We start from the raw sequence: 13,508 nt of genomic DNA, 5'->3' as shown, positions 1-13,508 counted from the left end.
TCCAATGCATCCTACTTCAGGGGCATACACAAGAAATCACAAACGTGGACATGATCAGTATTGATCTGAATGGCTCCCATGTCCCTTCTAGCCTGCTGTACCATCTTGTTTTGAATGAGAAACTTTAAGAATCATACCACATCATTTTGCCAGCTGGAGAAAATACAAATCCTGTTCAAGGTCTCTCAACCATTGTCTAGTTTCAATTCTTCACATTTTTCAATGATCTTCACATGTAACATTTTGAAATTTCATATTTAAATGACAACTCGGGGCAAGTAGACTACGTATTAGAATGATCAGAACATGAGGAATATGGAAAATGAAATAAAATAATCTCACTGGTCTGTATTTTTGGATAAAAAGAACAATTTGGCCAATAGATTCATACAGGAGAAAGCTACTTCCTTTGGGAAAAAAAAATTTAATGCTTTATTCATACAAATAACATTAAATTTGTTTATGCTGACCTCTAGCAAAGTGACAAGCAAAGTCGTATTGATTTTTACATTTGCATCCACATATGTTACATTGAAATGGGTTCTCATACCCATGGCACCCCATATGGATGGTGTAAAGGATATTGTCTGCAAAATACATATCACAGTGTTGACAATGATGCAAAAGCTGGGGGTCCTGGACTTGAATTGGAGGAGTAGGGGTGCTAGGTTGGCTGTTCGTCATGCATGGTGAGCTCATGTGAGCACTGTGCTCACTACTTGGTCCTGCTACAGGACTGAAGTTTCTCTGATTATGCACTGGATGTCTGTCAGGACTAACATTGGAGGAGCTCTGTGCCACACTTGAAACCACAGTGGAAACATTTGGTGCAATAGAAATTTGTGTCACATATGGTTTTTCATCCCTGCAAGATGCGACATCAGAAGATGCTGGAGCTTGGTCATCATGTGCAAGGCTGGAAAGCTGGCCAGCTAAAGCAGATAGCTGGTTTAATGGATTATCAACCATGTCCTGAATATCCCTTGAGATTCCACTTGTCTGAGCCTTTCCAAGACTCTCATAAGATTCAGCTGGTAGGTTATGAGAAAATTCATCAAGGTAATCTGTCTTCTGCACCAGCATTGGCAGAGAACTGAAATTAATCATTGGTCTTCTCCCATAACTCAGGGAGTAGCCAGACTTTTTCTGTAAGATTCCCATCATTCTTTTATTGGTCAAAGACGTCCTGCGTCCTTTCAGTGGAAGAAGTTTATGTCTGCGTCTACGATGGTGAGATAAGTTACTTTGATCACTGCAACGAAATGAACAAAGCTCACATTTGTATGGTTTTTCACCTCTATGTGAGCGCATGTGTGCTTCAAGATGACGTTCATAAGCTGAAGCAAATGGACACAAATGGCACCTATGGGGCTTTTCACCTGTATTGGAAGTACAAAAGCATAATATAATTAAAGCAGAGTTCGGTCATCAGAACTTTTGAGCCTTCTCTTTCTTTAAGCGCTCAACAGTTCTACTTCAGTGCTATCTAAATGCACCATCTCTTCAATCCAGCAAAATCAAAAATCTAATAATTTAACAATGCTTGGATATATTCAACCTCCACTGTTCATCACACTTTGAGCGAATACATTTCTTGTTCCACTTCTAAATGACCAATACACTCTTTCAGACATGGTGATACAGGCAGTCCCTGGGTTATGAACATCCAGGTTATGAACAACTTGTACTTACGAACAGACTGTTTCCCAATTCGCACACGCATAAATGCCCCCAAATGGCACATGTGCATAATGCACCTTACCTCATGAAGGCTAATTAAGAACCGTAAGTACCCTGTTCCGTCTTGTCCACAAATTCGGCTTATGGACAGACCCAGATAACGGAACTCGTTCATAACCTGGTGATTGCCTGTACCTACTTCTAGATTTCCAAACCAAAGGAAATGATGTGACCACAGACTTCCAGCTGCCAATCACTGGACCACAAGTTTCTTCCAGTTTACCCCAGGTATAAAGTTCTAAGCAGGCAATGCAGGAACCTTTTGACAGCTCCCCCCTAACTAACTAGCTGTCAGAATTGACACTGACGAAAACAAAAACTTGGATCTTTTAAAAACTGGCACAAGCTTATCAGGCAAGTAGAAATTTATACTGCACCTCAAGGAGTTCACCAACATAGAGCAAAAGCAGCAGGTCAGGACATACTGCCACTACCTTAGACTCATACATGTAACAAAAACGAGGACACAAACAGAGCAACATGCCAAGTCATTAATGCTGGCATTGGTCAAAAGCTCCAGTCATTATTCTCAGTATTCCAATCTGCCAAGCCTTTAGGCTTATTTATTGCATTAAGAATGGAATTTTTTAAAATCCAGGAATGAAAGGCCAGTTTATTCTAATTGAATTTGTGTTGTACATCTACGGTAAGAATATTTTCAAGGTAATAAGTTCAAATATATACTTAGTACTTTAGGTATGAAGTGTATATAAAGAATGCTGTGAGATTTGCTGAATTTCTCCAGCATTTTTATGTAAACTGGGTCCTTCTGAATAAATATCAAGAGTAAAATGCAGAGTTGGACAGAGAAGTGGCAAATGGAGTTCAATCCAGTTAAATGTGAATGATGCCTTTTGGGTCAAATTTAAAGGTGGAGTATATGGTTAATGGCAGGATTCTTAACTGTGTGGAAGAAGAGGGATGGCACATGTTGTTAAGAAGACATGGACTTCTGGCCTTCATTAGTCAGGGGACTGGGATCAAGAGTCTTTAGCCAATGTTGCAGCTGTATAGAACACTTAGAATATTATGTTCAGTTCTGGTCACCTCATTACAGGAAGGATGTGCATGCTATGGAGAAGGTGCGAAGATTTACCAGTACGGTGCCTGGATTGGAGAATGAATCTTTTGAGGCAAAGTTAACAAAGGTAGGACTTTTCTCTTTGGTGCGAAGAAGGATGAGAGGTGACTTAATAAGAGGTCCACAAGATTATAGAGGCATAGATAGGGTGGACAGCCAACACCTTTTTCCAAGGGCAACAATATCAAATATCAGAGGACAACCGTTTAAGCTGAGTGGAACAAAGTTTAGGGGAGACATCAGGGATATGTTTTTTTTTCCTTTTGCACCTAGTGCAGTGGATGCTTGAAATGGTGAAGACTGGTACAATAGGAACATTTAAAGCATTCTTAGGAACATTGAGGGTTATGGCTATGAGGTAGGGAAGGTTTAGATCGTTGAGCAGATTTATAAAGATTATCATAATGTTGTGGGCCAAAGGGCCTGAATTGTGCTGTAATGTTCTACTCATTTGCCGAAGTAGAAACTTCACATGTGCTACATTCCTGTCGACACTTATTTGAATGCTGCATCATTCCCTTATGTTCCCATCTTGCTTTGTATCAACAGCAAACCCGAGTGCATTATATTTCAACAGCTTGTCATCATTGATAGAGATAAGAAGTTACCCAGGACCACACAGGATCCTTGTGCTATTCCAGTGATTGAAAGGGATTTACTTATTGTCATTCTTTTTCTTCCCCCTTTAAAAAAAATCCTCAGTTCAAGATATCACAAGTAATTGTATATCCTGAAAGATCAGACCTCAAATATCAACTGTTTTTCTCTCTCTACAGATGCGGCCTGACCTGAGTATTTCCACCCTGTTTTATTTCAGATTTCCAGTATTTGCAATTGCATTTTTCTACTATCCAACGCACCGTTAGCAATTTCAAAATGAGAATTTATCAAATAGGATTTCTTATGCAGTTCTCCCTTCATTCTCCTCTATTTTCAGGAAATATTTTGTCTTTTTACCAACAATATGGCGTGTTCACAACATTCAACATTGGTGCCACTTCATTATTCCTTTTTAGAATTTCTCACATCTCTTTTCTCAATGCCACGTAAGCTATTAAAATGTCTTTTTTGATTTCATTATTTTAATTCCATTCCATCTTCAAATGCAGAATTTTGGATAAAAATAAATTCTTAGTTCATACTTTTTATTTTAATACCTTAATTACTTTTCCTACTTCTGCATCCAAGCCCAACTAACTTCAATTATATAAACATAAACTATATTTCAATACACTACAAATAACATTGGTTCCTCTAAAAAAAATATTCTTTCCATCTCTACAACCATGTTTCTTATCCTTCAATAGTTCAGGTTTTCGATATGATTGCAGAGATATTGAGAATGGACTAACATAGCAATAATAGGAACCCAAATGCACTCAACAAAAACTATAAAACAAAAGTAATGGGAGGACTAGACCATCTGGCCTGATGAGCCTGCTTTCCCATTCATTAAGATAATGTCTGATCTGGCCACGGTCTCAGCTCCACTTACCTGCTCATTCACTATATCCCTCATTCTTCAAGACCGTGTCTGAGAATTCTCTACTTTCTGGGAGAAGCAATTCCTCTTCATTGTCTTAAACCTATTCATATAAATCTTTCGTTCTAGTCTCACCTGCCAGTGGAAACAACTTCCCTGTTTCCATCTTATATAATCCTTCCATAGTTTTGTTTCCACAAGAAACCCATCATCCTTCTAAATCCAATGAGTCTTATCCAAGAATACCCATCTTCTCCTCATAATCTAATCCCATCATTTGCAGAATCAACCTGATGAATCTCCTCTGCACCATTTCCAAGGTCAGTTATATCCTTTCTCAAGTAAGGAGACCCGAATTGTACACAGCACCCCAGATGGGGCTTTACCAGTACCATGTACAATTGTAGCAGAACCTTCCTACTCTTAAATTATATCCCAAACTAATTACAAATGCTTTTCATTTTATAGAGGTGCACTGTTAAAACTAATTGTGATGATTTAGCAAAACCTTTTTAAAGAGGATTTCAATAATGGAGAACTTAATAGCTCTCAATGTTATGGTGTAAATTCTTCACATTTGAATATGAAAATGACCCAGACATCTACCTGCACAGTATCCCACCTTTACTCAGCATTAAATCAATACAGGTACACAATCCTTTGTCTGGAACCCTTGGGGGACAGGGTGTTCCAAATTTCGGATTTTTTCCAGATTTCAGAACAAAAGCCAGCTGCTCCAGTTTTAACCCCATCTGAATTGTGCTGCCGTATCCACCCCCTTCCAGTCATGCTGCCATCTCTCTTTCCACCCCCCCCTCAAGTCACGCTGCCATCTCTCTCTCCCCTCGCCCGAGTCTCACTGCCGTCTCTCCTTCTCCTCCCCCCCTGCCCACCCGAGTCACGCTGCCATCTCTCTCCCCCCCCCCCCCCTCGCCCACCCACTCAAACTAGTGGCCCTGCTATCTCTCTCTCTCTCTCCCTCCGCTGTACCAGCACCAGGAAAAAATGCCGGTTTTTGGAGCTTTCCAGATTTTAGAAGACAGGATAAAGGATTGTGTACCTGTAATAGAATATTGTGGTTTTATTAACCCCCCCCCCCCCCCCCAGTTCTCCAGTTAACACAAAATGCAGATGCAGGTCCATTGGCCCACATATCTGCACCAAACATGATGTCCAAGTTGAAAGAAAACTCTGCTACATGCATGTGATCCATATCCCTATTCTCTGTATATTCATTTGTCCTTCTAAAAGCCTCTTAAACGATAATATTGTATGCTTCACCGCTATTCCTGAGTACCTAATTCAAGCACCTACTACTCTGTATAAAATAATTTGCCTTTCACATTTCCTTTAAACTCTCCTCCCTGCATCTTAAATGCATTTAGTATGGACAAAAGGTTGCTGCATTCAGAGGCATGTGAATTTTTAACAGTGTGCCAATTTTTACTTACAGAAAACAATTTCCTTGGCCATAAAATTATATTTTAACAATTTTTGGATTCTTTCTTCAGAAGTTAACAAATCTTGATAATTTTAATTTTTAATTTTATTTCCATATTTATTTTTCCATTCCACCCATTCTTTCATTCTTGTTATTTTATTTTCTGCAAATTAATTTACATTAAATTTAAATACTATTCCTTGGTTTCTATCCAGTATGGCTAGTGAATCTGATTGATGGGCCAACCCACACTATTTCTTGTCCAGATCTGCTGGTGTGCCACATTGTTACATCTCAAAGCTTGCCAACAGTTTGTGTTCAGCTCACAGAGTAGTGATCAATGAATAGCACCACTACCCTGTTAATTAGAATATCCTAACACAACCTCCTACTCACTCGCATTTTTGTTCATCTTTTTTTATATTGGATATGTTCTTTGAGATTAATTTCCCTGAAATGAAATAATCTAGGACTAATTACCCATTATTAATGTTCTATTAGCCAATTAGAGGAAAACTGCATACATAAAGATGATCTCCAGTAACCCAAAGATGTATTCAATTCTACTATTTCAAAAACAGAATAAGACATCCATCATCTGTATCCTCAATCCTAAAATAAATTCCAGATTACACAAAAATAAACACAAGGTTCTAAGGCACATTAAATGAAAGCAGGTAAACAGACTACAAACTACATCCTTGTGCTTAAACAATTGGTAACATTTCTGAAGGGTCTATGTAATGCTGGAGATTAGTACAGCCTCCTTTTATCTCAAGAAACAGAGAATCCCAGTACAAGATCACTAAAATGGTCATAAGGAAAATGGACTTGTGCATGTGCCTTGCCAGCTGCAAGAGACCACCAACTCATTCTGCATTTGTCAAATTTTTATTCAGATGCAAATAAGTGACAAATGTCATAAAAAATTAACGTGTACATAATGTAGATATAATGGCACAAACCAAATTTAAAATTACTTGTTAATGTGTATAGCGATTTATTGCATAACAGTTGAGTTCCCGTAAATTCTTCCATGAAAATTCAACTGTTTAAAGGGAGAAGTTTGGCTTTAATAATTTTAACATTGTTTTGAATACTATGTTTAATGGTAAGATGTCCAAGTATCTAATCCATGAGGGAATACCAAATTTGATCATATTAAAGAAACTGGGGACTGGTTTATAGCTTTATGTTAAATTGCCTTTTACGAGACTCACAACTTCATTCAAACAATAGAACCAATAATTTGTCATTTAGATAGTGTACAGAATACAAGGCGACATGGTTAGCGTAGCATTTAGTGCAACACCTTTCTGGGAAAAGCAATACCAGTGTGCTGGGTTTGAATGTGGTGCTGTCTGTAAGGAGTTTGTACATTCTCCCCATAACTGTGTGGGTTTCCTCCAATTGCTCCAGTTTCCTCCCACCCTTCAAAATATGCTGACAATGTAGGCTAATTGGGTGTACTTGAGCAGCACAGGCTTGTGGGCCAGAATGGCCTGTTACCATGCTGCTTGTCTAAATTTAAATTTAATTAATTTAAATTTTAGAATACCTGTGTGCATTCTGGTGTGTTCCATCAGTCGTGCTATTCCTTTGCTAGCATAGTTACAGTATTGACACTTCAACTTTCCATCAGCTGTTCTTTCTGGCCCATCTCCGATCATCCCAGAGCCATCATCGAGAGAAACTTCAACAGAAGCAGGATGGATTCCATTTTGATGATTTTCAGTTCCAGCTGCCAATAAAAGTACAACCTATCATAAAAATTGTTTCATACAAGAGAAAACTTCAAGAAACTAATCATTGAACCAAAATGCAACACATTCCTCCCCCTCCCCAGCCACTCACTGAATTTTGCAAAAACTATACCCTTGTCTTTTACCTATCCACCAAATTCAACAGGGAGCTTTGATGCTGTCTAATCTAAATTATTAAGGGTCTGTGCAGCTATAGGACTTTTGTAAGTGGATCAAGGTCTCACCCATGAAATAATTGAATGCTGGCTAGAAAGCCATGTCCCGTGCTTTAACAGATTATTTCAATAATTATTGAAAACCAATTAAAATAATTTGAAGTAACTTAAATAAAAACATCACATCCAACACAATTAAAAGAAATGTTACTGATCACTTCCTTGCCTTTCTTTCTCAAGACTGGTCCTCTTCATTCATGATTCTGTACCTGATCTAACCTGGTGCAGTTTAGTGGCAATTACTCAATATCAACAAGAGAACTGCAGTAAATTCAAAACCAAGTACTGGTCTTCATGTGATATTTAATGTTGCTGGACAACTAAGCTTCTCTAGCAAGTTTTGGACTTAAAGCATTCAGGTGAAAGTCCCAAACTTCTTGTTAATGTCAGTGATGAAGTAATGCTGGTAGTTTGACAGTAACAGGCCTCTTCAGCTCATGGGTGCATGCTGCCCAATTAACCTACAAGCCCCGGTAAATTTTGAGCAGTGGGAGGAAGCCTGAGCACCCGGAGGAAACCCATGCAGACATGGGGAGAACATGAGAATGTACAAACTCCTTACATACAGTGCTGGATTCGATTTGGTGTTGAATTATCAGCATTTCCCAACAAGTTATCACCAAATAAATATCCATACTTCATAGATACAATTTATATTGCATGCATTCAAATAACATAAAAGACAAAGGGATTAAATTCATAAAACAGGCAAAATCTTGGGAAATATATAGCATATGACAAATTAAACTCAGTTACCTTGAATTGGTAAGCAAACTGCAAAATAGCCAACATAAATCCTGATAATTGTCAAATCAGAAAAAAAAATCACGTTGATATAAAAATGATTTTTTTTTAATTCTAAGGAAGATAGAAAAAGATGTCAGGAAAAGGTAATGTGTGGAAATGGACACTAATGCAAACTTGGATTTTTATTTTTGAGATCTCATCAGCCAAAAAAGCAATTGTAAGGTAGGAAATCTAGCAGCTGTACAACACCACAAGACCAATAAGCAAGTCATAGACATGTGATTTTGGTCTTTTACTATCATTGCTTAAAGCCCTAAAGGAGTTTGACAAGTTCTAATCATAAAGGCAGTTACAAACGCAATGAAGTAGTCAAGAAAAGATTCTTCAAAGACTCGAGATAATAGTTCTAGGAGGGAATTAAAGCACTGCTGATATAATGAGACAGGCAAAACTGGAACTAAGCTTGATAAAAGAGGAGGATGGTGGGGTTGACTGCATCAAAAGCTGTAGAAGAAACTGGATGGATAAACAGAGACACAACATATAGTTGACCTGAATGTTATTTTGCACTATTTCTCAATGACTTTAAAAAAAATTTACTGCTTCATAGCATGGGAGGAGTATTTGCCAGATTAGTATTTCGTATCCATCCCAAATGTTCCCCAACTTGATCTTGCATGGCCATTTCATAAAGTTAACAATGCTCAAATGACATAATATAATCCTAACTGGTACTGATGGCAGATTTTTCCACTGGAAGAATTCTTGGCACTCTCAGTACAAGAGCAAGAAAAGCCACTGAAGTCAATTCTTTAGCTATAACTAGATTGATAAGAATGCAATCAGGTCAGCGATATTCTGATATGGGAGTTGATCTGCTCAACCATGTCAAAGGCTGTAAGTTGGCCAAAGAGCAATCATTTACAAATAATACAATCTGTGAATATTTTGATGTTGATAACAGCAAATTCACAGTGGCCAGAATAGAAACAAGATTCAACAAACTAAAGGAGTACAGTGACAGATGAGTCTAAATTTGAGAGGCAACAGCACTCTCCAAGGAGTATGCACTTCAAAGAGGTTGAAGATGGAGCCATCATTCAGTCAACCATATTCAAATACTGGCATTGCACTGAGCTACCATAACTAAGAGATTCACAAAGTTACTTTCCATCAGTCTTTTACAACAATGTGTTCACAGACTACTCTTTTTTAAAAAAACAAAAGAAACAACTTCCTACCATCTCTGGATAAAGATATTAAATAACTAAATGAGTCTGAATCCACAGTGGATTGTATTAAATAATCAAGATGATTTGAATAATGTTTATTTAACCCCCATAGAAATCTACACATAGATATCACATAAGGGTAGCTTGGTATATGGTTCCAATTAGAATACCGGTAGTTCAAAGTTCACTGTTCTATCTCACATATGAAGAATCGTCGTGAGTAAAGAACTCAAAGGCTGTCAGACATGGGAGTTGAACTCTGCCAATATTTTTTTTATATATAAAAAGGATTATTTTTAAAACTAGGTTTATAAAAAAACAAAAGGATAACAAAATTCGTGAATTTGTTCCTTACATTATTTTCATCAATTTCGCCATGGTGTAATGTACAATATTTTACAAATTACCATCAGACGACAAATTGTTCATATTTCACATGCCATAATGAAATTGATCAAAATGCCCTCTCAGTTTAGGGAGAGAAATGAACCTCCGGATTACACAAAAAGACTGATACATATGCAAACAATCCTAAGATGTGGCTCCTACTTTTTAGTGCTTTGAAGGGAGATGTTTCAGTACTAATATTTTCAATATTAGCATTATATTGAATATAAATGTAGAAACACCATAATAATGATAAATCCTTTGTAAGTTATGTGTGTGTAAATTAAGCATTTTCTTACCAGGCTGAAGTACTTCTGGTTCCTTTTCATTACAAACCGAACCAGAAATCATGTTTACATGCTGTGTTTGTTGCGTGAGATACTCTTGAAAATCCTTGACGAAGTCTACAGAATCATTTCTCTTTTCTCGCATATTCTTGATTTTGATCGAAGCCCTCCAATTCCTAAAGGAAGTTACATATTTGATTCATATTCACAATTGCATAATAAACTAGCTTTCTAACATCAAGATAAGAACATTGAGAAAAATATTCAATTTGTTCAGCATGAATCGATAGTAACTTTCTTAAAATTTTTGTACCTTTTCTGACTACCATATGATACTGTTCTACCATATTTGAGCCAAATTTTGAGACTTAAACATCATACAGAATATAAAGTTCTAATTTGTGACTCATTATAATTTCTAGAAGTCTTAACAGGCAGAAACTTGTTTACATTTATATCAGAAAGTACTGCAAATATTCACATCAATCTGAATATTTCCAGTAGTTTTAATTCCATTTATGGAATTCCATCATCCATAACCTTCTGCCTCTGGATTTACATCACCTTTGCAAGATGAGATACATGACTTTTACAGGTAAGCTGAATTTAAAACTACTGATGCCAGCTGACAGTAATCTTCAGAATAAGCAAGGTGCTGCTGAGAGTTACCAATAAACAAGACGTGAAATCTTTAAGGAGGAATTGTCTACACAGCAACTCAGAAAGACTGTTAAACAGCTGATTGATCCTGGGTCCTGATTGTTCTCCACGGTACATCTGTACAAGTTTTTGAGCCTTCAATGACATACTAAATGTTCTCAGACTTCTCCCAAAGAGTCACTGGTGAGCCTTCTTTGAGATTGCAGTGACATGGAGGCTCTAGGACAGATGCTCAGGGATGTTGACACATGTTGAATTTGAAGATTTTGACCCTCTCCACTACTGACCCTTCGATAAGGACTGGTTCATGTTCTTTTCATTTCCTTCTGATGCCCACAATCATCTCCTCGCTTTTGCTAACGTTGAGTGCAAGGTGGTGGTTGTGACACCACTCAACCGGCTGATCTATCCCTATAGTTATGCTTCTCCATTTTCAAATCTGTCAGGAATGTGTTATTATTACCATCTTAAATTTGTTCATTTTATTTGCATTTTAAAGCTTTATAATGAGAGTAATTTAACAAATGATTGCTATTCTCAGTCTCCAAAGTGCATCTTAACTGGACAGAATGCTTGGTGCGTGGAAAAGGTTGCAGGGCAGAATGTATTACTGCATATATTTATGTATTCCCATAAATGATCATAAAACTTTTTTTAAAAAAAGAGGAAACATTCATGTTCTCTCCCTCTGGCAACTAATATCAGCCTTTGCCTGCAGTTGCATTGTCCATAATGGCTGTTTTTGAACAACTTAACAGTGCATTAGAATCTTGGAGTACATTGGGGTGCAGAAACGGAGAATGCAATTGCTTTTCCAGTGGAAGATGTGACTTACTTCTGTCAACCTCCAAGACTGAGAGCTGCCTTGGAGATCACACCACAGAACCAGAGGTGACGTTTTTCTTCAAAGATCTTTCTTTGGCTTGGCTTCGCGAACGAAGATTTATGGAGGGGTAATGTCCACGTCAGCTGCAGGCTCGTTTGTGGCTGACAAGTCCGATGCGGGACAGGCAGACACGGTTGCAGGGGAAAATTGGTTGGTTGGGGTTGGGTGTTGGGTTTTTCCTCCTTTGTCTTTTGTCAGTGAGGTGGGCTCTGCGGTCTTCTTCAAAGGAGGTTGCTGCCCGCCGAACTGTGAGGCGCCAAGATGCACGGTTTGAGGCGAGATCAGCCCACTGGCGGGGGTCAATGTGGCAGGCACCAAGAGATTTCTTTAGGCAGTCCTTGTACCTTTTCTTTGGTGCACCTCTGTCACGGTGGCCAGTGGAGAGCTCGCCATATAACACGATCTTGGGAAGGCAATGGTCCTCCATTCTGGAGACGTGACCTACCCCGCGCAGTTGGATCTTCAAACATTCAAACAAGACATTATCTTCAAAGGTAATGTCCAATTAAATACCTTTTTGGCCATTTTAAATTATTTCTACATCCAAACACGCTGGCAACATGTTTTCTTTCCTGAAAAGGTTCCTTTTGGGTAAAACACCCGGAAAGGTTCGGTTCACAAATGGCTTCTCTGGTGACTGACACCAACGCCCGCCCCCATCCCTCACACCGATTGGCTCAACCGGGACACACGCGCGAGCGCGACCTTTCCCCGCCCCCTCCCATTGCTCGCCCGAGACGTCACTCACGCGGCGTCACGCGTTCGGTTGAAGTGCGGTGGGCCGCGTTATTTTGAAATACAAGTCGGGACGGAAAACAAAACGATTAAAAAAAAAGACCATCCCCGGTTCGGTTCGGTTCGCCCCCCTCCCTCCCACCCTCCCCGCAAGCACCGCCGGGTCCCTTTGCCAGCGGAGCCGCATCCGTTACGCCGTTGACTTTCGAATCGGGCTCCGAGTTCAGCCGGGTCCAGAGCGGGGAGCAACGAATCCCCCCACCCCCCACCAAACCCAACCGCCCTCTTCTTCATACCTTCGGGCTCGCGTTATATTCCACACGACAGCGGCTCTAACCAGCCAAACATGTCGGCTTCGCGGCCGCTGGGGAAGAAGCAGCAGCGAACGGGCGGGGCGAAGGAAATGGCCTCGGCCGCAGTCCTGAAGGAGAGGGAACAAAAGCCCCGCCGTTGATGTCACAGTTCAGGCCGGGCACGGGCAGCCGGACGGAAGTGACGTCAGCGGATGGGATGTCGGGAGCTCCTCCCCCCTTCCTGCAGGCCCGGCCGCCTGGGCATCTTTCGCCGAATTCACCCCCGCGCTCCAAGCCAACGCTGCGGGAGCCGGAGGGACGGCTTCGCAGGAGGGAAATACATTAAAGCCGCGCTCCTCGGAGGGCGGGCAGAGGGACGTTCAGCTCCCCCGCCCCGTCGACCAGAGGACGGGATGGCCGGTGTTCTCTTTCCCAAGGTGAGTCGTTTGCGGACAGTCGAGGGCTGAGTGAAACAGAAGCGCTCGGCAGGTCAAGTGGCAAAGATGAAGGTGCATAAGCAACATTGTCGGGCTGGAGTCCGAAACCCTGGTTGTGCAT

General features: G+C 39.8%; 3 protein-coding genes across 6 annotated transcripts in view; 1 reads left to right on the top strand and 2 right to left on the bottom strand.

Annotated features, from left to right (window-relative positions):
- Positions 1-7,386, bottom strand: part of LOC138744146 (zinc finger protein Pegasus-like) — a 36,486-nt gene extending 29,100 nt beyond the window's left edge. The window contains exon 1 of the mRNA XM_069899786.1: positions 7,304-7,386. The gene's annotated coding sequence lies outside the window, so the exon portion shown is untranslated. The remainder of the gene's footprint in view (positions 1-7,303) is intronic.
- Positions 1-13,508, top strand: part of acadsb (acyl-CoA dehydrogenase short/branched chain) — a 42,915-nt gene that overhangs the window by 8,961 nt on the left and 20,446 nt on the right. For 3 of the 4 annotated variants that reach the window (XM_069899778.1, XM_069899779.1, XM_069899780.1), the window contains one exon: positions 2,798-2,888. In XM_069899778.1, the coding sequence (XP_069755879.1) occupies positions 2,814-2,888 (75 nt within the window). In that variant the 5' untranslated portion in view covers positions 2,798-2,813. Of the gene's footprint in view, positions 1-2,797; positions 2,889-12,689; positions 13,388-13,508 lie in introns of those variants that run through there. The other variant, XM_069899777.1, reaches the window with a different exon arrangement.
- LOC138744147 (zinc finger protein Pegasus-like) lies at positions 409-13,152 on the bottom strand. The gene is made up of 4 exons (XM_069899789.1): positions 12,954-13,152; positions 10,389-10,552; positions 7,304-7,486; positions 409-1,379 (listed from the first exon to the last, which is right to left on the bottom strand). Exons 2-4 carry the CDS (start codon positions 10,519-10,521, stop codon positions 451-453), a joined length of 1,245 nt encoding a protein of 414 aa, XP_069755890.1. The 5' UTR covers positions 10,522-10,552; positions 12,954-13,152; the 3' UTR covers positions 409-450.

The sequence above is a fragment of the Narcine bancroftii genome, chromosome 10, assembly GCF_036971445.1.
Source record: "Narcine bancroftii isolate sNarBan1 chromosome 10, sNarBan1.hap1, whole genome shotgun sequence".
NCBI classification, from domain to species: Eukaryota; Metazoa; Chordata; class Chondrichthyes; order Torpediniformes; family Narcinidae; genus Narcine; species Narcine bancroftii.
The sequence above is the reverse complement of the archived record's forward strand: the minus strand, read 5'-3'. Positions and strand labels throughout refer to the sequence as shown.

What these genes read in the sequence shown, in the direction of transcription:
- LOC138744147 (XM_069899789.1), bottom strand. Translation starts at nt 10,521, where the DNA reads ATGCGAGAAAAGAGAAATGATTCTGTAGACTTCGTCAAGGATTTTCAA. An exon ending in ACCAGAAGTACTTCAGCCTG is followed by an intron (nt 7,487 to 10,388) that starts GTAAGAAAATGC and finishes TTTTATTGGCAG; the next exon opens with CTGGAACTGAAAATCATCAA. An exon ending in ACACACCAGAATGCACACAG is followed by an intron (nt 1,380 to 7,303) that starts GTATTCTAAAAT and finishes CTTCCAATACAG; the next exon opens with GTGAAAAGCCCCATAGGTGC.